At 40.5% G+C, this 24,679-nt stretch overlaps 1 protein-coding gene and 1 long non-coding RNA gene across 2 annotated transcripts; one reads left to right on the forward strand and one right to left on the reverse strand.

Moving 5' to 3' along the window:
• Positions 1-6,870: 6,870 nt before the first annotated feature.
• Positions 6,871-24,138, reverse strand: LOC146669348 (uncharacterized). Its single transcript, XM_085407798.1, has 5 exons — positions 22,404-24,138; positions 19,265-19,374; positions 16,711-17,981; positions 11,059-12,431; positions 6,871-7,164 (listed from the first exon to the last, which is right to left on the reverse strand). Exons 1-5 carry the CDS (start codon positions 23,673-23,675, stop codon positions 6,871-6,873), a joined length of 4,320 nt encoding a protein of 1,439 aa, XP_085263924.1. The 5' UTR covers positions 23,676-24,138.
• Positions 13,695-16,383, forward strand: LOC146669349 (uncharacterized). The gene is made up of 2 exons (XR_014911706.1): positions 13,695-14,313; positions 15,316-16,383. It is a non-coding gene; the product is annotated as an uncharacterized LOC146669349 (long non-coding RNA).
• Positions 24,139-24,679: the final 541 nt, after the last annotated feature.

Here is a 24,679-nt window from a genome sequence, read left to right on the forward strand (position 1 = left end):
AAAAATCAACAAGTGATTTAAAGTTGAAATCAGAAACAGCATTATTGACTGTGGGAATTCCACTTCGGCTACAGTCTGTGTGGGTTATGCAAGTTCACAGAAAAACAAAAAAAGAAACAGTAGAAGCATGTTATGACACAGCAAATGTTTGCCTACGAAGGCTTCAGATTTTATGTGTGAATTAGCCATATAAGCAGGCTGGGAACCCAGACGGTTCCTGTTGTGGTGGCCATTTCTGCAATCCCAGCTGAGCCAGTGCAAACACTCCAGTGAGTAATGAGAGGAACAGACAAGAGGGGCGGTGGGAGTGAAGGGAGGGACGAAAAAACAATCCCTAAAAAAGGAGAGAAATGGTCCTTTCATCAAGAGACATGCCACAGACTAAATCTGCCTTTTTCTAACTGTCCTCATTTCCATCCCCTTTTCTCTCCTTATTTTTTCTCTCTCTGTTCTCTGCATGCTCTTTTGCCTTTTTTCAGATTTCAAGACTGAAAAGTGTGTGCTTGTTAACACAAAGAGCTGTCAACTGTTGCTTAATTTAATTGACCTTGATGTAAACGGGGCCAGACATGGCAACATGAAGTCGTCAAAAACATCACGTTAGGGTTTGGGTTATCTAGCAGTGCCACTGTTGCAATGAAGTTTTTTTTATCATCACTGTGTGAAAAAAAAACAAAAAAACAGAAGCACATCTACAAGTGTTTTGTCTTGTCTGTGGTTAAAATGTGCCAGTTGCGAAAGATTGCTTGAAGATCAGTGAGGTTTTGGTGTGTTGCATCCATTAGTGTACTCGGCTGCCCCTGTCATTTATGCCCATCCTCTGTTGTGTAACAGATTCTATGCTCTAACGTGACTAATAGACAAGAAAAAAATGTAGACAGAGCACCTGCCCTTCGAAAAAAACCCTCAGTGTTTTTTTCCACTGTGCCTTCAGTATTGCACCAAGACAGGAATTTCAGATGCCGGCATAGAAAGTTGCTAATCTGCCTACAATGCTTCCAATGATGTCAGTGTACTCTTCCAAGACAAACAACTCTTCCTATTGACATTCTACATACAGCTCTAATAGCAGCACTGCATTGATCTGATTTTTGTGTTCTTTTACTATTTTTAGAGCTTTTTTTCTTAAAATTTTGGAGAGACTCCAGAAATTGAAACATATTGATTAAAATGCACCGGCAGTTACTTGAGGAAAGGTCTGCTGAATGAGTTTCTGTGCGACAGAAGCTGCAGGATGTGAGTTTGGGTCCGAGAGGTGGGAACAAGGTGACTTTTACTATCAGATGTTTAAGGGGAATGAACAACTGTCATCGCTTTCATTGCTGCTCTCACTTCTCTCTTTCTTTTGTTACTTCAAGTTAAGTATTGGGTCATTGAGGCTCCTGGGATCGTGTATCTAGAGCAACCCCAATCTTCCTACTTTCTGTTCTGCCTATTTCCTGACTCTTCAGCTTTAGTCATTTGATTGAAAATAACCTTTCACTCTTGATCTCTATATCCAGTCCTCAGCAAACACTGTCCTCTGTTCTCTTACTTCCTTATTATCAATATTGACAACCTTATAAAATTATTAAACAGCAAATCAAATGACTGCTTTGAGTCATTAAAGGATCCATTTCCAGCTGATATGAAATTAGACCAAAAAGTAAGGAAATTGATTATTTCTTTGTTGTAACAATGTTTCTCGGCAATAAACCTTATACTGTTGAAAGCTTGTGTATTTCCCCTTAAATGGTGTCACATCTGTAAGGAAAATGCACGTGTAGGTTGAGCAGCAGAGTTGTGGAGTGTGCCAATAAAAAAACTTACTAAATCTTCTCTGCCAAACAGCTTATTCTCTGCTTGACTCTTGTTTGTTGTGTTCATTGGATTGGATGGTTGAAGTCTAAAGAATCAAGACATACAAGACAATACATTTAATAATTTATTCATTTATCAGACAGCCTCAGTTGCATGTGGAAGCACCATACACAGGCACAACAGTAGCCCCAGTGTGGTTGTGTTGGTTACTCTGGCATGCCTAAGCTGATCCCACAAGTGTTCAGTGGGTTTGAGTCCAGGACTGAGGGCAGGTCATTCCATCTTCACTCCCAAATTCTGGAGGTATTCCCCGATAAACTCCAGTCTCTGGGGTGTCATCTTGGAGGATAGAGTTCAGTCTCAGACTGTGGAGATACAGGATTGCCACTGATTGCAGATCTCATCTCAATTTTCTCTGAATTGAGATTTCCTTTAATGTCGACCTTGTATTTCCAGTGAGCAAGATGCCATCCCACACCACCACATTCCCTTCACCAAAAGTTGTTACCCTGTAAGTGCAGCAATCAGCTTAGTGTTCTCCACATCTTGTCCACAATTTGACTGTCACAGACAGAATCTGGACTCATCACTGAACATAACATTCCTCAACATTTTCAGGTTCCAGTGCACACTTTGCTGACCCCAGCACAATGGTAAAGGGCAGGCCTAGGACAAGGGACAAGTCCTGCAAACTCTGACTGCAAATCTGTGGAGGACTGCCTATCCTTCCTAAGTGCTGACAGGGTGAGGAAACAGTCATCTTTTTGGAACTCCCAATTAATGGTGTGTCTCTGAGATCTCCCATTATATGGAAATTTGGAGATGGTACTGTGCACTCCAATGCTGTAACTTGGTTTTGTAGACTACCAGCTTATAGATACCTTATGGGATGGGCACTATCCAGATCAGAGAAATAGGGCTGCTCAATTAATCGAATTTTAATCACGATTACGATCTGGGCTTTCAACGATCATTAAAAATGACTGAGCCGATTATTAGCACCTCCCTCGTGCTTTACTCTCGCGCTGCTCCGTGTGGCAAATCGAGCGCACCTCTCTGCATTTCGAACACATCACAACAATTGAGAGGACCCAAGGGAAGCTCGGAAAGCTAAGCAGAAGTTATTTGGAGAGGACAGTGACTGCCGTTGGTTGAAAAGAGAGGTAAAAAAAAACAAACTTCAATGGTGTGGAAACATTATGGGTTCGTGGAGTCAGACGTGGATCAAGTAGACGTAGTGTGTAAACTTTGCTACAGTGTCGTAGCTGCACCACAGAGCAACACTGCAAAGTTCACTAAACATAGATGTTTACATTTTTCATTTATTTCTTATATTGCAAACATTTGCACACTATTTTATAGTATTTTTTTAAAGTCATTATTCAATACATTGTTATTGTTAACCCTTTAAATCCCTGTAGAACCTGAACCGTGTAAGCTAGCGCAATAATTTGTTTTGCATATGAAACCAGAGGAGTTGTACTTACATCTTATGCCATCAGCTTGTCCTCGGTCACGGTTTCCTTCCACATAAAGCTTTGCAAAAATTGCATAAAAAGCGCTTGCAGCAACAAAAACATAATATTCCAGAAACACGCTTTGCCGATCCGATCAGCTGTTCGTAACACTTCCCACATTGAAAAAGACGTCAACACGAACTATCTCATGTCCGCCATTTCCTATCCGAAACCGGAAGTCACATCATTTTTGCGGAAAATGTAGTTTTTTACTTGTAGGTCTTAAAAGCCTATACTGGTGTTTTTATAAGTCATGTTTGACTTTTCTGAATAGTTTCTGGGATGCTTGGAACTCGAATTGCACTGCTGGAAATAGTTTATTTTGATGAACATGCAGTTTTATTTGCAAATTTGCATCATAGGATTGTTTTTTGTTTTTCCTGCAGTATATAAAAATTGCTGTATCTCCAAAATAAAACTATGAAGACACTCAAAATAAATTTCCTGTTGTTGTAAACTAATTTTTGCAACTTTTTTGTATTTAAAGTTTTGAGGGATAAACCTCTTAAATTTCTCCAAGTAGAAATATATGTAAAACCAAAACAAACGATTTTCAATTTTTTTGTAGTTTATTGCACTTTTTTGCAATTAATGCATACATATTAGAGATGGACCGATCCAATATTACGTATCGGTATCGGTCCGATACTGACCTAAATTACTGGATCAGATATCGGAGAAAAATAAAAAATGTAATCCGATCCATTAAATATCACGAAAGCACCTCACAAAACTTGCAACACGCCGTAACTCACCTCAGAACGTTAGCACGTCAGAGCAGTATGCATCACGTGATAGAGCGGCTGTGGCATGCGGGACCTGTCGGTGGTCTGGATAGCATTTGGAGCTTCGCTAGCAACCCGGCATTTCATCTCCGACAAAGTTATCCCGAGAGAAGTAAAGCAAGTGTGTAAGTCCATCTCTGAATGTTTGTAAAGCATTCCCGCGTTAAGCTTAACAAGCGACTGCCTCTCCTGCTGCTACTTCAATCATGAAACTGCTTAATGATCAGCTGATCGGCTTTTCTGTCGCGAGTCCGTGTCTCTAGTTTGCTTTTGGCCCACTTTGCACCAGAAAGAGGAAACCAGCGGCTGAACAACAGCAGCACGTTTAAGCTTGATCAGCTATTGTTAGAATGTATTTAATATTACTTTCTACTCGAGGATCTTTTTCTAGTAGCTGACGCTGGTAACTGTGCAGGGGCGCATCTAGCAAAGTTTAGCCAGGGGGGCCAATAGGGCATTAACAGGGAAAAGGGGGCACAAAGACATACTTTTCTTTCTTATTCTCATTTAAAATGTCTAGCTTTTAATAAATAATTATCTGACACCCAAAGTTTTAATTTGATGTAAAATGAATAGAAGTCAATTACTGTATATAGTGACTATTAAGTCTAATATATATACCCTAGTAAGCTATAGTACTTTTTCCTTTGGGAAGGTACCATCTGTGCAGTCTGCAATTTTGTTGAAGAAAGATGTTGAATCTATTTAATATTTCTTGAAAAATAATTGATTTCTGTGCATTTTTTTTCACACTGCATCAAATTAAGGTTGATTACGTCGATTAAGCATCATGAGGTGGCGCGTGAGGGGTGGTTCCCTATTTTTTATTTATTTATTTTTGTTGTTGCTGGGAGTTGGAACCCTATTAGTTAGGTTGCTTAATATTTACGCTAAGTACTCTTTAAAATACCAGAATAAGGAGGATGGTGTAGGTTTAAGTTTATTAGATTGATCAGTATTGCTGAACTATGAAATATTTTTTTTGCATATAGGTATAACAGAATAGCTTTAGTGTAGTTGTTGTTTTAAACTTGAGTATGAACTTATACAAAATGCAGCAAGATATTTAAAAAACAGTTTTGTTGATTAAAAAACACTATATCGGATTCATATCGGTATCGGCAGATATCCAAATTTATGATATCGGTATCGGTATCGGACATAAAAAAGTGGTATCGTGCCATCTCTAATACATATTATTAAAATATGGGCTATAACAGTTGTATAGCAACTTGAAATGCTCCCAAAAATGGCACTACAGCATGTAAAAAAATAATATAAGCTCTGGCGGACTTGGTTCTATGGTAGGTCTTAAAGGGATAAATAAATATCGTCAAATAATTGAGATCTCAATTTCAGTGAAAATAATCGTGATTATCATTTTTGCCATAATCGAGCAGCCCTACAGAGGAATGTGGTATGTTTGGAGTAAACAGCAACTGACTGTTGTGGAACAGTCTAAGCTAACAATTGCTGACAATCGAGCTCCATTTAGGCACCTGACTGTCAGCATGTGGAAAACAAGAGGCTCAAAATAAGAGTCAGTAGCAGAAAACACTGATTTCCAGAGAGCATTTGGCAAGTTTCTCATGGGTGTGACCAAAAATGAATTTTCCTTACAAAAGTGACACCATTTAAGGGGGGAAAACTGTATAAGGTTAACTGACAAAAAGAAATTATCAACCAAACACACGTTTCCTTACCCTTTGTGCAAATTTATTAAAACCTTTTAGTTCAGAAAGCTGATCTGTTTTAACTCATGCTCATTAATACTGCAGATGCTGAAATTGAAACAGGCTGAAATGTTTTGCGCTGTTTTCTTAATCCTCCCCCTCTGCCTTTAACTCCTAACACCTCTCCCATCTCCCTCCCCTCTCTCTCTGTTTTCACCCCCCCCCCCTTCTTTTTTCTTAATAATATAACAATAAAAACAATTGACTGCATTTTAAATGTGTCAGATCAATGGCTTTGTTCAAGAATACAAGTAATGGGTAATAGCTGCATGTGTGTTTGTGTGTGTGCATAATATGCATACTTTACTTGTTGGATCCATATCCTACAAGGAATTAAATAAAACAAGAAGACAAACAAAAACAAAACAAAAATATTTTTCTCTCCCTTCCAAGGTCAGGAATCAGGATGAGGAAGAAATTAGGTCAGATCAGTGCAGGTTTTTGCACTACTGACATTGAAAAATGTATGGCGAGATTTCCAAAATACATTTGCAATCAAATAACTTTGACAACATAAAGTTTTTTAAATCAAAGAGTGGAGCTGGAAAGACAGCTTAGCTAAACAGGCTACAGGAGATCCAATGCCACCCACTTTTCATGACAATCTTCTTTGTGGCATAAATCTCCCCTTTGATCATTGATCAGTAAATCACTGCATATAACTTCATCTAACTGTTATCATTTAATGAGTAAAGATTCTCAGATGATTGAATTGCGGTTTTAGTAAATGTTGAACCTTGTTGCGATTTCTGCTTTTAGAATCAATAGCCCATATTTTCATCCACTGCTGAAACGTGCCTTTGAGTTTTTCATCATTTAACAAGAATAGGTTCAGGCAACCATTGTGTAATTAGGCTTTGTGTATGTTGGAGATGGCATTTGGCCAAATAGAGAACATGCTACTACCAGCATCAACCCCCTTTTTTCTCAAGCTTTTCACTGGTATCCATTACAGTTCATTTGTTATACCAAGGACTTCCACAAACCCAACACAACTGACTTCAGCGTCCAACCAAATAGAAAAACTATGACTGCTTAAGCTGGAACAGAGGTGGGGGAAGACGAGGTGACATCGGCAGTAGTGAAAGAAGGAGTGTTCTTCCTCCAGAAGAAGCGGAAGCGTTTTTTCTTTTTCTTCAGCTGCTCTTCCACGAGCACCTTTTTCTCGAGGATGAGGATTTTCAGCTCCTCGATTGTTTCGGTGTTTTGCTTCTGCAGCTTGTTGCATTTTTTCTCCACTTCTTCTATTTCGGCTTGTTTTTCTTCCAACCTTTCTTTCAGCACTTTAGATGTTGCCTCCTGTTTCTGCAGTTTTTCATATAAACACAACTGTCAGCCCTTCACTTTTGGTGCCGACAACATTTTGAGCATTTTCTACAGTTTGTGAAATGGTCGTCATTGGCATTACATGCCAGTAGTGTTCGCTAACTGACTTTACCGGGGATTATATTTATTATTATTATTATTATTATTATTATTATGATTAGTTTCCCCACCAGAAGAATGCGACGTTCTTGCCAGAACATTCCCAAATAATTGACCACGTTTATTAACAGATCAATTTTCTCCACAGTTTTAGGGTGAGCTAGAATAGATATATGGTTTCAGTAATACGAATAAGAGCGCAACAGCATAGAGACAATGACGATCACTCTCATAATTTCATTACGTTAGTGCACCCATCGCTCCGCGTCCTGACCCCCAACCTTAACGCTACATTGATGTCGAGAGTCTCTGACACAGCTGTGCTCTGCAGCACAGACACCCTGCTTATCTGTGATTCGGCCAGACTGGTGTTGAACTCCAAAGACATGCGCGGGGTTAGGTTAGTTGGCTGTTGGTGTGAGTGGTTGTCTGAGTCTCTCTAATAACCCTCCAACAGACTGGCGACCTGTCCAGGGTGTACTTTTGCCCTATGACAGCTGAAATACAACCTGAATAAAATAAGTAGGAGAAAATGAATGATGTTTATGAACTGTAGTTAATGTAGTCAGACAATAAGTTACCGAGCAACAGGCCACAAGTCTTGGTCCTATGTGGTATGTTGTAGTACCAGTGCCTGAGAACACTGGTATGGAGGGGGAGAACGCACCTCTTTACTGTATTTGTCGGAAACCAGACATCAACTGCTTCATGATGTAAGTATATATCAGTTTTATATTTGCAGTACGCGCAGTAGGGGTGGGCGCTAGCTTCCGCAATGTTATCAGAGTTTGTTTGTTTTTTTTAAATGAAGATCTTCTATTTCGAGAAAACTACCAATAAGGATATATGCACAGATCTAGAAAACAATACTGTAACATTTTATTGATGCTTGCAGTTTGGAGGAAGCAGTATTTGCAAGTGTAACTAAATTCCAGGCATTTTTCATCCTTCTTTTCCTATCTGTCACGGTCTGCAGAGACAGGCCATGCGGTGGTGTGTGTAATGGACCCAGGTGGGTACACAAGTGAGTAGACGGGAGTGAACTTAACAGAAAGCGAGCCTTTATTATGGCTGGAGACAAGGTGTACAAACAAAGCAAGGATAGCGTGGCTAGGCTATAACTAAACTGGGAAAACTAATACTGTGACAAACTAAGGAAACTCAGAGACTATGATGTTCGCTGCAAAGACTGACCGGGAAAACATGGATGTGAAAACACAGACGACGCGACACGGACTGTATGAAACACAGAGACTAAATACACATGAGGGATGATCAGGGGAAGTGGCCACACATGGGAGCACAGCTGACACACATGAACCTAACGACAGGACAGGAGAGGTGAAACTAAATACACTGACATTGAATACAGACTTTCAAAGTAAAACAGGAAACATGGAGATTAGACATGACATGAACTAAACATAACCATGCAGACATGACTCATGACAGGTAAACGCACGAACCAGGGAGACTGAGTACAGTGGAAGATGACAGAAGCGACAGCATGAACTTGACAACACAAGACACACAGACATAAACACATGAAGGGCAAGGGAGGCTTAATACAAGGGTAATATAATTACAAATGAGCTGGAATAACTTAATGAACCTAAACAAACAATAAACATCAAAATGGACTAAACACAAAACACTGGGTTGCATGACCCAGGACCATGACACTATCAGCTTTTTTCTAATTGTCAGTGTGAACCAAGGTGTCAGCAGCAGCATTATAGTGCAAAAGTAGTGACCCAGCATAGATCAAATGTAAGCACAAAAGTAGCCAAGGTAGTGTTTTTCCTGGAAATTTTAAGTGAAAGGATAAAGTAACTGCTTACCACTTTAGTTTAACAATGATTAATGAAATGTAACCGTGTAACTCATCAGCAGTCTGCACAGTATGGTCACATATTAAAACTGAAGAATATGTTGTACTTGTTGTAGTGTTTCATCATGGGTCCAGTTTTTACCCAGGTGCTTAAAGCCCTTCTTTACCCTCATGTAACACCAACAGTAATTTCCAACCACTATTTCCTGTTCCTGTCAGTCAAACAAACAGACGACAAACATCTTCTATAAACAGGAATAATGTCATTTTATCGGATTAGAAAACATCTAATCTAGCGTTGATATTACACTGCTGTTTAGTGTCTGGCTGATCTCAGTGTCACCAAAATATCTGCCCTACATGTCAAACAATGAGAGAACTTGAAACAGTAACATCACCTAGCAGCTTATTTTAATTAGTGCTAACGTTTTGTTTGCTGGCTAACATTGCTATTATTATAGTCACAGTTAATTGACTTTGAATAGCTTTATTTCAAAAGTAATTTTACAATTTCACAGCCATTTAGCTGTGTTAACTGTACATGCTGTAGGTCATAAGGCGTGCATGGATCATTTTTATAATCAGCCTCTTATCTTTTGTCCACCACAGGCTTTGCCATGATAAATTGGTCAGTTGACAACCAGGAGCCGTACACCTTAACCTCAGAGGCCAGGACATCCAGGGGCAGTGTGAACACGCACTTGCTTAAATGGGACGCAAGACGGACTATAGAGGGCCACCCGCTTGCCAGACAACCAAGTGCTGTCCCTGTCCACGGCCAGTGTGAGAAGGACTCACTAAAGTCAACCCACACAAAGCTGCTGGACCAGACAATATACCTGGACGCGTGCTCGGAGCCCGTGCTGACCAGCTGACTGATGTCCTAGCGGGCATCTTTAACATCTCCCTGAGTCAAGCTGTTGTGCCACAGTGCTTTAAAACCACCACCATCATACCTGTCCCCAGACCTTCCCAAAGCCTAATTCCACAATGATTGCCTGAGCCTATTCTTGTTAAATGATGAAAAACTCAAAGGCACGTTTGGGCAGTGGATCTGTGTGAAATCAGCAGCTTGCAAAACGAAATCAAAATGTGTGCAATTGATTCTAAAAATAGAAATCACAATAAAGTTCAACATTTACTAAAACCGCCATTCAGTCATCTGAGAGTCTTTACTCATGAAATTATAACGGTTAGATGAATGTATATGCAGTGATTTACTGATCAATGATAAAAGGGGAGATTTATGCAATAACGAAGACTGTCATGAAAAGTATTTGGCATCTGATCTCCTGTAACCTGCGGAGCTAAGCTGTTTTACCAGCTCTGCTCTCTGATTTTTCTTTTTTCTTTTATGAAAAAACACAAGTTGTCAAAGTTATTTGTTTGCAAATGTATTTCAGAAATATCGACATACTTTTTTTAATCAGCAGAAACTTTATGTCAGTAGTGCAAAAACCTGCACTGATCTGACCTCATTTCTTCCTCATCCTGATTCCTGACCTGGGAAGGGAGAGAAATATTTGTTTTTGTTTGTCTTCTTGTTTTATTTAATTCCTTGTGGGATTTGGATCCAACACGTAAAGTATGCATATTATGCACACACACAAACACACATGCAGCTATTACCCATTTCTTGTATTCTTGAATAAAGACATTGATTTGACACATTTAATTAGTGACCAATTGTTTTTATTGTTCAATTATTAAGAAAAAAGAAAAGGTGGGGGTGGGTGGGTGGGATGGAAAGTAAAGGGAGAGAGGAGAGAAAACCCCAACAATCCCCTCTGAGCAAGCACTAGGCGACAGTGGATAGGAAAAACTCCCTTTAAAGGAAGAAACCTATGACAGAACCAGGCTCTAGAGGGGGCAGTCAACTGTCGGGACTGGTTGGGGGGTGACTGTGAAAAAATGGGAGGGAGATGGGAGAGGTGTTAGTAGTTAAGGGGGGGGGATTAAGCTGGAACAGAGGTGGGAGAGGAAGAGGCGACATTGGCAGTACTGAAAGAAGGAGTGTTCCTCCTCCAGAAGAAGCAGAAGCGTTTTTTCTTTTTCTTCAGCTGCTCTTCCACGAGCACCTTTTTCTCGAGGATGAGGATTTTCAGCTCCTCGATTGTTTCGGTGTTTTGCTTCTGCAGCTTGTTGCATTTTTTCTCCACTTCTTCTATTACGGCTTGTTTTTCTTCCAACCTTTCTTTCAGCACTTTAGATGTTGCCTCCTGTTTCTCAAACTCCTGGAGAAGAAGTTTTTCTTCTCTCTGCTTATTGACCAGCTGTTCTCTCTCTTGAAGCAGGTCTTGATATTTGTGCAGTGTCTCTTCGAACTTTACCTGCAGCATCCTGTTGTTTCCCTCCATGAGCTGGAGTTGGCACTCCATGTCTCCCTGCTTTCTGTCCAGCTGCTCTTTCTCTTGAAGGATTTCTTTATTTTGTCGCAGAGCTTCATCAAGCTTTCGTTGCAAGCTTTCATTTTGTTGCTTGATGCTCTGCAGATTGGAATCCATTTCTTTTTGTTTGATTTCTTGTTCCCTTTTCTCTTGGAGAAGCTTCTCATTTGCTTGCTCTGTGCGATCAAGCCTTTTTTTGTCAACATTGTACATTAGCTCCATGTCTCGGAGATTGGAGTGCAGCCCTCTCTTCTTCGTGCTGTCTTTCATCTTCTCCTGGAGGAGTTTTCTATTTTGCCGCAGAGCTTGATCAAGCTTTCCTTGCAAGCTTTCGTTGTGTTGCTTGATGCTCTGAAGCTTGGAATGCATTTCTTTCTCTTTTAACTCCTTTTGCCTTTTCTCTTTGAGAAGCTTTTCATTTTCTTGCAGTGTGCGATCAAGCCTTTTTTTGTCTACACTGTACATTAGCTCCATTTCTTGGAGATTGCTGTGCAGCCCTCTCTTCTTCATGCCGTCTTGTTTCTTCTCTTGGACAAGTTTTTCATTTTGTTGCAGGGCTTCATCAAGTTTTCCTTGGAGCTCCTGGTTCTTTTTGTCCATGTCATGGAGATCCTGTTGTTTCCCCTCAATAATAGCTTCCTTTTCTTGAAGCTGGTATGACAACTTTTTTAGTTGAGCGCTCTTTTGCTCATTTTCCTCCATCAAGAACTTAATCTTCTCTGCGTTTCTGAGCGCTTCATCCTCCAGTTCTTCCAAACGCTTTTCCTCTAGTTCCACTTGGTCACACCAGGGAAGAGAGGAAAGGGAAGAGTCTAGTGGCTCATCCCAAGGAAGAGCGTATGGGTCAACTTCTTGTCCCTTTGGAATTTTTTGAGACATGTTGGGTCTGGATACAGTTACAATTGCAAAGGATCCAAATATTTCAAAAGGCTTTTCTGGCGAACGGTTCAATGCTGCACACATCAAGGCTGCGAGAAACGGACTAAAAGTCGTTGCTCTTCACCCCTATTTATAGGTTTTTGGATCAAAGGATCAAAGGAAAGAATGGTGGTAAGATTCTACGTGTGTGACGTCATAATTCTGTAAGGCAATGAGGTTGTCACGTGATATTTTTGGAGGAGGGCATTTTTCAACTTGGACAAATTATCAGTAAAGTTTCAATCTCTGTTATTTTCCCCAAAAAACGTGTTGTCGCAATCATGTTTTCTACTGTAATTGGTGCCAACAGATGGCGCAGTTTAAAGTTGGCTGTTACTCTGCCCAGGCTGCTACCATAGAAGAAGAATGTAGACCAATAGTACTTTAACGATGTCCGCTGATCGTTTCCGTGTAAATCTTAGCATTGCTTTAGCCGTCAAGCTAAAGGTTTAGCTTCATACTGCCATATTTTCAGAGTAACAAAATATTTAAACGGTCTCAGATCATGGTGAGTATTTGAAAAAATGTTTATTTAATGTGAAGCCTGTGATGTGGAAAGGTTAGCAAGCGTAATTTTGCCTATTGTGTTATACACGGGTGCTTACATCCGAGTAGTGTTGATCTTTTCTAAGGTCCATGGGTTTATCCAACGAGCAGCTAAGTCACCGTTATATCTGTAATTTTGTGTGCAACGTCTTAATGCAAAAAAACAAAAAAAAACAACCCACAATGCGTTTTTAAGCTCTCTCTGCGTTCACTGTCTCGGCAAGTGTCAAACTTCCTCGCTTTAGCTGATGCTAACCAACATTAGCGCTTACGGTTCGTATATAAACACAACTGTCAGCCCTTCACTTTTGGTGCCGACAACATTTTGAGCATTTTCTACAGTTTGTGAAATGGTCGCCATTGGCATTACATGCCAGTAGTGTTCGCTAATTGACTTTACCGGGGATTATATTTATTACAACGTTACTGCGTGGAAGTGATCATAGTGTATGCTTATGAACGTGAGTGGTAGGTGTTATTAGTGCGACTTTACCCTTAATTAGTTTTCCCACCGGAAGTAGAGTTGTTTATGCGACGTGATGGCTAGAGCAGTCCCAAACAATCGATTGCGTTTCTTAACAGACCAATTCTCTCCAAACTTTTAGGGTAAGCTAGACTCGAGATATGGTTGCAATAATACGAACAAGAGCGCAACAGCATATTTACAATGGCGAGAACTTTAATATTTACATTGTGTTAGTGCACCCATCGCTCCGCATCCTTAACGCTACATTGATGTCTAGAGTCTCTGACACAGCTGTGCTCTGCAGCACAGACACCCTGCTTATCTGTGATTCGGCCAGACTGGTGTTGAACTCCAAAGACATGCGCGGGGTTAGGTTAGTTGGCTGTTGGTGTGAGTGGTTGTCTGAGTCTCTCTAATAACCCTCCAACAGACTGGCGACCTGTCCAGGGTGTACTTTTGCCCTATGACAGCTGAAATACAACCTGAATAAAATAAGTAGGAGAAAATGAATGATGTTTATGAACTGTAGTTAATGTAGTCAGACAATAAGTTACCGAGCAACAGGCCACAAGTCTTGGTGCAGAATCATACTAAGATTTAAAAAATAAAATGTTGGCACTGGTGTTTGAAACAGTATACTGTCAGTAAGACTGGAGCAACTGCACACATCTGGAAACTAATAACTAGAGTAGTTAAGTAACATTTTGTTACTGCATCCATTTAGCCAGGTATAATTAGCATGTCTACATACATGTCATTTCTAATGTGGTCCTATGTGGTATGTTGTAGGACAGTGAAGTGTCTGACACTGACCATGTACCAGTGCCTGAGAACACTGGTATGGAGGGGGAGAACGCACCTCTTTACTGTATTTGTCGGAAACCAGACATCAACTGCTCCATGATGTAAGTATATATCAGTTTTATATTTGCAGTATGCGCAGTAGGGGTGGGCGCTAGCTTCAGCAATGTTATCAGAGTTTTTTGTTTTTTTTTTAAATGAAGAGCTTCTATTTCGAGAAAACTACCAATAAGGATATATGCACAGATATAGAAAACAATACTGTAACATTTTATTGATGCTTGCAGTTTGGAGGCAGCAGTATTTGCAAGTGTAACTAAATTCCAGGCATTTTCCATCCTTCTTTTCCTATCAGCTTTTTTCTAGTTGTCAGTGTGAACCAAGGTGTCAGCAGCAGCATTATAGTGCAAAAGTAGTGACCCAGCATAGATCAAATGTAAGCACAAAAGTAGCCAAGGTAGTGTTTTTCCTGGAAATTTTAAGTGAAAGGATAAAGTAACTGCTTACCACTTTAGTTTAACAATGATTAATGAAATGTAACCGTGTAACTCATCAGCAGTCTGCACAGTATGGTCACATATTAAAACTGAAGAATATGTTGTACTTGTTGTAGTGTTTCATCATGGGTCCAGTTTTTACCCAGGTGCTTAAAGCCCTTCTTTACCCTCATGTAACACCAACAGTAATTTCCAACCACTATTTCCTGTTCCTGTCAGTCAAACAAACAGACGACAAACATCTTCTATAAACAGGAATAATGTCATTTTATCGGATTAGAAAACATCTAATCTAGCGTTGATATTACACTGCTGTTTAGTGTCTGGCTGATCTCAGTGTCACCAAAATATCTGCCCTACATGTCAAACAATGAGAGAACTTGAAACAGTAACATCACCTAGCAGCTTATTTTAATTAGTGCTAACGTTTTGTTTGCTGGCTAACATTGCTATTATTATAGTCACAGTTAATTGACTTTGAATAGCTTTATTTCAAAAGTAATTTTACAATTTCACAGCCATTTAGCTGTGTTAACTGTACATGCTGTAGGTCATAAGGCGTGCATGGATCATTTTTATAATCAGCCTCTTATCTTTTGTCCACCACAGGCTTTGCCATGATAAATTGGTCAGTTGACAACCAGGAGCCGTACACCTTAACCTCAGAGGCCAGGACATCCAGGGGCAGTGTGAACACGCACTTGCTTAAATGGGACGCAAGACGGACTATAGAGGGCCACCCGCTTGCCAGACAACCAAGTGCTGTCCCTGTCCACGGCCAGTGTGAGAAGGACTCTCACTAAAGTCAACCCACACAAAGCTGCTGGACCAGACAATATACCTGGACGCGTGCTCGGAGCCCGTGCTGACCAGCTGACTGATGTCCTAGCGGGCATCTTTAACATCTCCCTGAGTCAAGCTGTTGTGCCACAGTGCTTTAAAACCACCACCATCATACCTGTCCCCAGACCTTCCCAAAGCCTAATTCCACAATGATTGCCTGAGCCTATTCTTGTTAAATGATGAAAAACTCAAAGGCACGTTTGGGCAGTGGATCTGTGTGAAATCAGCAGCTTGCAAAACGAAATCAAAATGTGTGCAATTGATTCTAAAAATAGAAATCACAATAAAGTTCAACATTTACTAAAACCGCCATTCAGTCATCTGAGAGTCTTTACTCATGAAATTATAACGGTTAGATGAATGTATATGCAGTGATTTATTGATCAATGATAAAAGGGGAGATTTATGCAATAACGAAGACTGTCATGAAAAGTATTTGGCATCTGATCTCCTGTAACCTGCGGAGCTAAGCTGTTTTACCAGCTCTGCTCTCTGATTTTTCTTTTTTCTTTTATGAAAAAACACAAGTTGTCAAAGTTATTTGTTTGCAAATGTATTTCAGAAATATCGACATACTTTTTTTAATCAGCAGAAACTTTATGTCAGTAGTGCAAAAACCTGCACTGATCTGACCTCATTTCTTCCTCATCCTGATTCCTGACCTGGGAAGGGAGAGAAATATTTGTTTTTGTTTGTCTTCTTGTTTTATTTAATTCCTTGTGGGATTTGGATCCAACACGTAAAGTATGCATATTATGCACACACACAAACACACATGCAGCTATTACCCATTTCTTGTATTCTTGAATAAAGACATTGATTTGACACATTTAATTAGTGACCAATTGTTTTTATTGTTCAATTATTAAGAAAAAAGAAAAGGTGGGGGTGGGTGGGTGGGATGGAAAGTAAAGGGAGAGAGGAGAGAAAACCCCAACAATCCCCTCTGAGCAAGCACTAGGCGACAGTGGATAGGAAAAACTCCCTTTAAAGGAAGAAACCTATGACAGAACCAGGCTCTAGAGGGGGCAGTCAACTGTCGGGACTGGTTGGGGGGTGACTGTGAAAAAATGGGAGGGAGATGGGAGAGGTGTTAGTAGTTAAGGGGGGGGGATTAAGCTGGAACAGAGGTGGGAGAGGAAGAGGCGACATTGGCAGTACTGAAAGAAGGAGTGTTCCTCCTCCAGAAGAAGCAGAAGCGTTTTTTCTTTTTCTTCAGCTGCTCTTCCACGAGCACCTTTTTCTCGAGGATGAGGATTTTCAGCTCCTCGATTGTTTCGGTGTTTTGCTTCTGCAGCTTGTTGCATTTTTTCTCCACTTCTTCTATTACGGCTTGTTTTTCTTCCAACCTTTCTTTCAGCACTTTAGATGTTGCCTCCTGTTTCTCAAACTCCTGGAGAAGAAGTTTTTCTTCTCTCTGCTTATTGACCAGCTGTTCTCTCTCTTGAAGCAGGTCTTGATATTTGTGCAGTGTCTCTTCGAACTTTACCTGCAGCATCCTGTTGTTTCCCTCCATGAGCTGGAGTTGGCACTCCATGTCTCCCTGCTTTCTGTCCAGCTGCTCTTTCTCTTGAAGGATTTCTTTATTTTGTCGCAGAGCTTCATCAAGCTTTCGTTGCAAGCTTTCATTTTGTTGCTTGATGCTCTGCAGATTGGAATCCATTTCTTTTTGTTTGATTTCTTGTTCCCTTTTCTCTTGGAGAAGCTTCTCATTTGCTTGCTCTGTGCGATCAAGCCTTTTTTTGTCAACATTGTACATTAGCTCCATGTCTCGGAGATTGGAGTGCAGCCCTCTCTTCTTCGTGCTGTCTTTCATCTTCTCCTGGAGGAGTTTTCTATTTTGCCGCAGAGCTTGATCAAGCTTTCCTTGCAAGCTTTCGTTGTGTTGCTTGATGCTCTGAAGCTTGGAATGCATTTCTTTCTCTTTTAACTCCTTTTGCCTTTTCTCTTTGAGAAGCTTTTCATTTTCTTGCAGTGTGCGATCAAGCCTTTTTTTGTCTACACTGTACATTAGCTCCATTTCTTGGAGATTGCTGTGCAGCCCTCTCTTCTTCATGCCGTCTTGTTTCTTCTCTTGGACAAGTTTTTCATTTTGTTGCAGGGCTTCATCAAGTTTTCCTTGGAGCTCCTGGTTCTTTTTGTCCATGTCATGGAGATCCTGTTGTTTCCCCTCAATAATAGCTTCCTTTTCTTGAAGCTGGTATGACAACTTTTTTAGTTGAGCGCTCTTTTGCTCATTTTCCTCCATCAAGAACTTAATCTTCTCTGCGTTTCTGAGCGCTTCATCCTCCAGTTCTTCCAAACGCTTTTCCTCTAGTTCCACTTGGTCACACCAGGGAAGAGAGGAAAGGGAAGAGTCTAGTGGCTCATCCCAAGGAAGAGCGTATGGGTCAACTTCTTGTCCCTTTGGAATTTTTTGAGACATGTTGGGTCTGGATACAGTTACAATTGCAAAGGATCCAAATATTTCAAAAGGCTTTTCTGGCGAACGGTTCAATGCTGCACACATCAAGGCTGCGAGAAACGGACTAAAAGTCGTTGCTCTTCACCCCTATTTATAGGTTTTTGGATCAAAGGATCAAAGGAAAGAATGGTGGTAAGATTCTACGTGTGTGACGTCATAATTCTGTAAGGCAATGAGGTTGTCACGTGATATTTTTGGAGGAGGGCATTTTTCAACTTGGACAAATTATCAGTAAAGTTTCAATCTCTGTTATTTTCCCCAAAAAACGTGTTGTCGCAATCATGTTTTCTACTGTAATTGGTGCCAACAGATGGCGCAGTTTAAAGTTGGCTGTTACTCTGCCCAGGCTGCTACCATAGAAGAAGAATGTAGACCAATAGTACTTTAACGATGTCCGCTGATCGTTTCCGTGTAAATCTTAGCATTGCTTTAGCCGTCAAGCTAAAGGTTTAGCTTCATACTGCCATATTTTCAGAGTAACAAAATATTTAAACGGTCTCAGATCATGGTGAGTATTTGAAAAAATGTTTATTTAATGTGAAGCCTGTGATGTGGAAAGGTTAGCAAGCGTAATTTTGCCTATTGTGTTATACACGGGTGCTTACATCCGAGTAGTGTTGATCTTTTCTAAGGTCCATGGGTTTATCCAACGAGCAGCTAAGTCACCGTTATATCTGTAATTTTGTGTGCAACGTCTTAATGCAAAAAAACAAAAAAAAACAACCCACAATGCGTTTTTAAGCTCTCTCTGCGTTCACTGTCTCGGCAAGTGTCAAACTTCCTCGCTTTAGCTGATGCTAACCAACATTAGCGCTTACGGTTCGTATATAAACACAACTGTCAGCCCTTCACTTTTGGTGCCGACAACATTTTGAGCATTTTCTACAGTTTGTGAAATGGTCGCCATTGGCATTACATGCCAGTAGTGTTCGCTAATTGACTTTACCGGGGATTATATTTATTACAACGTTACTGCGTGGAAGTGATCATAGTGTATGCTTATGAACGTGAGTGGTAGGTGTTATTAGTGCGACTTTACCCTTAATTAGTTTTCCCACCGGAAGTAGAGTTGTTTATGCGACGTGATGGCTAGAGCAGTCCCAAACAATCGATTGCGTTTCTTAACAGACCAATTCTCTCCAAACTTTTAGGGTAAGCTAGACTCGAGATATGGTTGCAATAATACGAACAAGAGCGCAACAGCATATTTACAATGGCGAGAACTTTAATATTTACATTGTGTTAGTGCACCCATCGCTCCGCATCCTTAACGCTACATTGATGTCGAGAGTCTCTGACACAGCTGTGCTCTGCAGCACAGACACCCTGCTTATCTGTGATTCGGCCAGACTGGTGTTGAACTCCAAAGACATGCGCGGGGTTAGGTTAGTTGGCTGTTGGTGTGAGTGGTTGTCTGAGTCTCTCTAATAACCCTCCAACAGACTGGCGACCTGTCCAGGGTGTACTTTTGCCCTATGACAGCTGAAATACAACCTGAATAAAATAAGTAGGAGAAAATGAATGATGTTTATGAACTGTAGTTAATGTAGTCAGACAATAAGTTACCGAGCAACAGGCCACAAGTCTTGGTGCAGAATCATACTAAGATTTAAAAAATAAAATGTTGGCACTGGTGTTTGAAACAGTATACTGTCAGTAAGACTGGAGCAACTGCACACATCTGGAAACTAATAACTAGAGTAGTTAAGTAACATTTTGTTACTGCATCCATTTAGCCAGGTATAATTAGCATGTCTACATACATGTCATTTCTAATGTGGTCCTATGTGGTATGTTGTAGGACAGTGAAGTGTCTGACACTGACCATGTACCAGTGCCTGAGAACACTGGTATGGAGGGGGAGAACGCACCTCTTTACTGTATTTGTCGGAAACCAGACATCAACTGCTCCATGATGTAAGTATATATCAGTTTTATATTTGCAGTATGCGCAGTAGGGGTGGGCGCTAGCTTCAGCAATGTTATCAGAGTTTTTTTTTTTTTTTTTAAATGAAGAGCTTCTATTTCGAGAAAACTACCAATAAGGATATATGCACAGATATAGAAAACAATACTGTAACATTTTATTGATGCTTGCAGTTTGGAGGCAGCAGTATTTGCAAGTGTAACTAAATTCCAGGCATTTTCCATCCTTCTTTTCCTATCAGCTTTTTTCTAGTTGTCAGTGTGAACCAAGGTGTCAGCAGCAGCATTATAGTGCAAAAGTAGTGACCCAGCATAGATCAAATGTAAGCACAAAAGTAGCCAAGGTAGTGTTTTTCCTGGAAATTTTAAGTGAAAGGATAAAGTAACTGCTTACCACTTTAGTTTAACAATGATTAATGAAATGTAACCGTGTAACTCATCAGCAGTCTGCACAGTATGGTCACATATTAAAACTGAAGAATATGTTGTACTTGTTGTAGTGTTTCATCATGGGTCCAGTTTTTACCCAGGTGCTTAAAGCCCTTCTTTACCCTCATGTAACACCAACAGTAATTTCCAACCACTATTTCCTGTTCCTGTCAGTCAAACAAACAGACGACAAACATCTTCTATAAACAGGAATAATGTCATTTTATCGGATTAGAAAACATCTAATCTAGCGTTGATATTACACTGCTGTTTAGTGTCTGGCTGATCTCAGTGTCACCAAAATATCTGCCCTACATGTCAAACAATGAGAGAACTTGAAACAGTAACATCACCTAGCAGCTTATTTTAATTAGTGCTAACGTTTTGTTTGCTGGCTAACATTGCTATTATTATAGTCACAGTTAATTGACTTTGAATAGCTTTATTTCAAAAGTAATTTTACAATTTCACAGCCATTTAGCTGTGTTAACTGTACATGCTGTAGGTCATAAGGCGTGCATGGATCATTTTTATAATCAGCCTCTTATCTTTTGTCCACCACAGGCTTTGCCATGATAAATTGGTCAGTTGACAACCAGGAGCTGTACACCTTAACCTCAGAGGCCAGGACATCCAGGGGCAGTGTGAACACGCACTTGCTTAAATGGGACGCAAGACGGACTATAGAGGGCCACCCGCTTGCCAGACAACCAAGTGCTGTCCCTGTCCACGGCCAGTGTGAGAAGGACTCTCACTAAAGTCAACCCACACAAAGCTGCTGGACCAGACAATATACCTGGACGCGTGCTCGGAGCCCGTGCTGACCAGCTGACTGATGTCCTAGCGGGCATCTTTAACATCTCCCTGAGTCAAGCTGTTGTGCCACAGTGCTTTAAAACCACCACCATCATACCTGTCCCCAGACCTTCCCAAAGCCTAATTCCACAATGATTGCCTGAGCCTATTCTTGTTAAATGATGAAAAACTCAAAGGCACGTTTGGGCAGTGGATCTGTGTGAAATCAGCAGCTTGCAAAACGAAATCAAAATGTGTGCAATTGATTCTAAAAATAGAAATCACAATAAAGTTCAACATTTACTAAAACCGCCATTCAGTCATCTGAGAGTCTTTACTCATGAAATTATAACGGTTAGATGAATGTATATGCAGTGATTTACTGATCAATGATAAAAGGGGAGATTTATGCAATAACGAAGACTGTCATGAAAAGTATTTGGCATCTGATCTCCTGTAACCTGCGGAGCTAAGCTGTTTTACCAGCTCTGCTCTCTGATTTTTCTTTTTTCTTTTATGAAAAAACACAAGTTGTCAAAGTTATTTGTTTGCAAATGTATTTCAGAAATATCGACATACTTTTTTTAATCAGCAGAAACTTTATGTCAGTAGTGCAAAAACCTGCACTGATCTGACCTCATTTCTTCCTCATCCTGATTCCTGACCTGGGAAGGGAGAGAAATATTTGTTTTTGTTTGTCTTCTTGTTTTATTTAATTCCTTGTGGGATTTGGATCCAACACGTAAAGTATGCATATTATGCACACACACAAACACACATGCAGCTATTACCCATTTCTTGTATTCTTGAATAAAGACATTGATTTGACACATTTAATTAGTGACCAATTGTTTTTATTGTTCAATTATTAAGAAAAAAGAAAAGGTGGGGGTGGGTGGGTGGGATGGAAAGTAAAGGGAGAGAGGAGAGAAAACCCCAACAATCCCCTCTGAGCAAGCACTAGGCGACAGTGGATAGGAAAAACTCCCTTTAAAGGAAGAAACCTATGACAGAACCAGGCTCTAGAGGGGGCAGTCAACTGTCGGGACTGGTTGGGGGGTGACTGTGAAAAAATGGGAGGGAGATGGGAGAGGTGTTAGTAGTTAAGGGGGGGGGATTAAGCTGGAACAGAGGTGGGAGAGGAAGAGGCGACATTGGCAGTACTGAAAGAAGGAGTGTTCCTCCTCCAGAAGAAGCAGAAGCGTTTTTTCTTTTTCTTCAGCTGCTCTTCCACGAGCACCTTTTTCTCGAGGATGAGGATTTTCAGCTCCTTGATTGTTTCGGTGTTTTGCTTCTGCAGCTTGTTGCATTTTTTCTCCACTTCTTCTATTACGGCTTGTTTTTCTTCCAACCTTTCTTTCAGCACTTTAGATGTTGCCTCCTGTTTCTCAAACTCCTGGAGAAGAAGTTTTTCTTCTCTCTGCTTATTGACCAGCTGTTCTCTCTCTTGAAGCAGGTCTTGATATTTGTGCAGTGTCTCTTCGAACTTTACCTGCAGCATCCTGTTGTTTCCCTCCATGAGCTGGAGTTGGCACTCCATGTCTCCCTGCTTTCTGTCCAGCTGCTCTTTCTCTTGAAGGATTTCTTTATTTTGTCGCAGAGCTTCATCAAGCTTTCGTTGCAAGCTTTCATTTTGTTGCTTGATGCTCTGCAGATTGGAATCCATTTCTTTTTGTTTGATTTCTTGTTCCCTTTTCTCTTGGAGAAGCTTCTCATTTGCTTGCTCTGTGCGATCAAGCCTTTTTTTGTCAACATTGTACATTAGCTCCATGTCTCGGAGATTGGAGTGCAGCCCTCTCTTCTTCGTGCTGTCTTTCATCTTCTCCTGGAGGAGTTTTCTATTTTGCCGCAGAGCTTGATCAAGCTTTCCTTGCAAGCTTTCGTTGTGTTGCTTGATGCTCTGAAGCTTGGAATGCATTTCTTTCTCTTTTAACTCCTTTTGCCTTTTCTCTTTGAGAAGCTTTTCATTTTCTTGCAGTGTGCGATCAAGCCTTTTTTTGTCTACACTGTACATTAGCTCCATTTCTTGGAGATTGCTGTGCAGCCCTCTCTTCTTCATGCCGTCTTGTTTCTTCTCTTGGACAAGTTTTTCATTTTGTTGCAGGGCTTCATCAAGTTTTCCTTGGAGCTCCTGGTTCTTTTTGTCCATGTCATGGAGATCCTGTTGTTTCCCCTCAATAATAGCTTCCTTTTCTTGAAGCTGGTATGACAACTTTTTTAGTTGAGCGCTCTTTTGCTCATTTTCCTCCATCAAGAACTTAATCTTCTCTGCGTTTCTGAGCGCTTCATCCTCCAGTTCTTCCAAACGCTTTTCCTCTAGTTCCACTTGGTCACACCAGGGAAGAGAGGAAAGGGAAGAGTCTAGTGGCTCATCCCAAGGAAGAGCGTATGGGTCAACTTCTTGTCCCTTTGGAATTTTTTGAGACATGTTGGGTCTGGATACAGTTACAATTGCAAAGGATCCAAATATTTCAAAAGGCTTTTCTGGCGAACGGTTCAATGCTGCACACATCAAGGCTGCGAGAAACGGACTAAAAGTCGTTGCTCTTCACCCCTATTTATAGGTTTTTGGATCAAAGGATCAAAGGAAAGAATGGTGGTAAGATTCTACGTGTGTGACGTCATAATTCTGTAAGGCAATGAGGTTGTCACGTGATATTTTTGGAGGAGGGCATTTTTCAACTTGGACAAATTATCAGTAAAGTTTCAATCTCTGTTATTTTCCCCAAAAAACGTGTTGTCGCAATCATGTTTTCTACTGTAATTGGTGCCAACAGATGGCGCAGTTTAAAGTTGGCTGTTACTCTGCCCAGGCTGCTACCATAGAAGAAGAATGTAGACCAATAGTACTTTAACGATGTCCGCTGATCGTTTCCGTGTAAATCTTAGCATTGCTTTAGCCGTCAAGCTAAAGGTTTAGCTTCATACTGCCATATTTTCAGAGTAACAAAATATTTAAACGGTCTCAGATCATGGTGAGTATTTGAAAAAATGTTTATTTAATGTGAAGCCTGTGATGTGGAAAGGTTAGCAAGCGTAATTTTGCCTATTGTGTTATACACGGGTGCTTACATCCGAGTAGTGTTGATCTTTTCTAAGGTCCATGGGTTTATCCAACGAGCAGCTAAGTCACCGTTATATCTGTAATTTTGTGTGCAACGTCTTAATGCAAAAAAACAAAAAAAAAACAACCCACAATGCGTTTTTAAGCTCTCTCTGCGTTCACTGTCTCGGCAAGTGTCAAACTTCCTCGCTTTAGCTGATGCTAACCAACATTAGCGCTTACGGTTCGTATATAAACACAACTGTCAGCCCTTCACTTTTGGTGCCGACAACATTTTGAGCATTTTCTACAGTTTGTGAAATGGTCGCCATTGGCATTACATGCCAGTAGTGTTCGCTAATTGACTTTACCGGGGATTATATTTATTACAACGTTACTGCGTGGAAGTGATCATAGTGTATGCTTATGAACGTGAGTGGTAGGTGTTATTAGTGCGACTTTACCCTTAATTA

Source organism: Rhamphochromis longiceps, linkage group LG5, assembly GCF_057381845.1.
Source record: "Rhamphochromis longiceps isolate RC_006_pf linkage group LG5, R_longiceps_female_GT1.1, whole genome shotgun sequence".
NCBI lineage: Eukaryota > Metazoa > Chordata > Actinopteri > Cichliformes > Cichlidae > Rhamphochromis > Rhamphochromis longiceps.

Excerpts from the sequence above, each read along its gene's own strand:
- LOC146669348 (XM_085407798.1), bottom strand. The coding sequence starts at position 23,675 with ATGTGTGCAGCATTGAACCGTTCGCCAGAAAAGCCTTTTGAAATATTT. Across the intron at positions 17,982-19,264 it reads TTAAGGATGCGGAGCGATGG|ACCCAACATGTCTCAAAAAA; the intron begins GTGCACTAACAC and ends AACTGTATCCAG. Across the intron at positions 12,432-16,710 it reads GAGGAACACTCCTTCTTTCA|CATTGAACCGTTCGCCAGAA; the intron begins GTACTGCCAATG and ends TGATGTGTGCAG.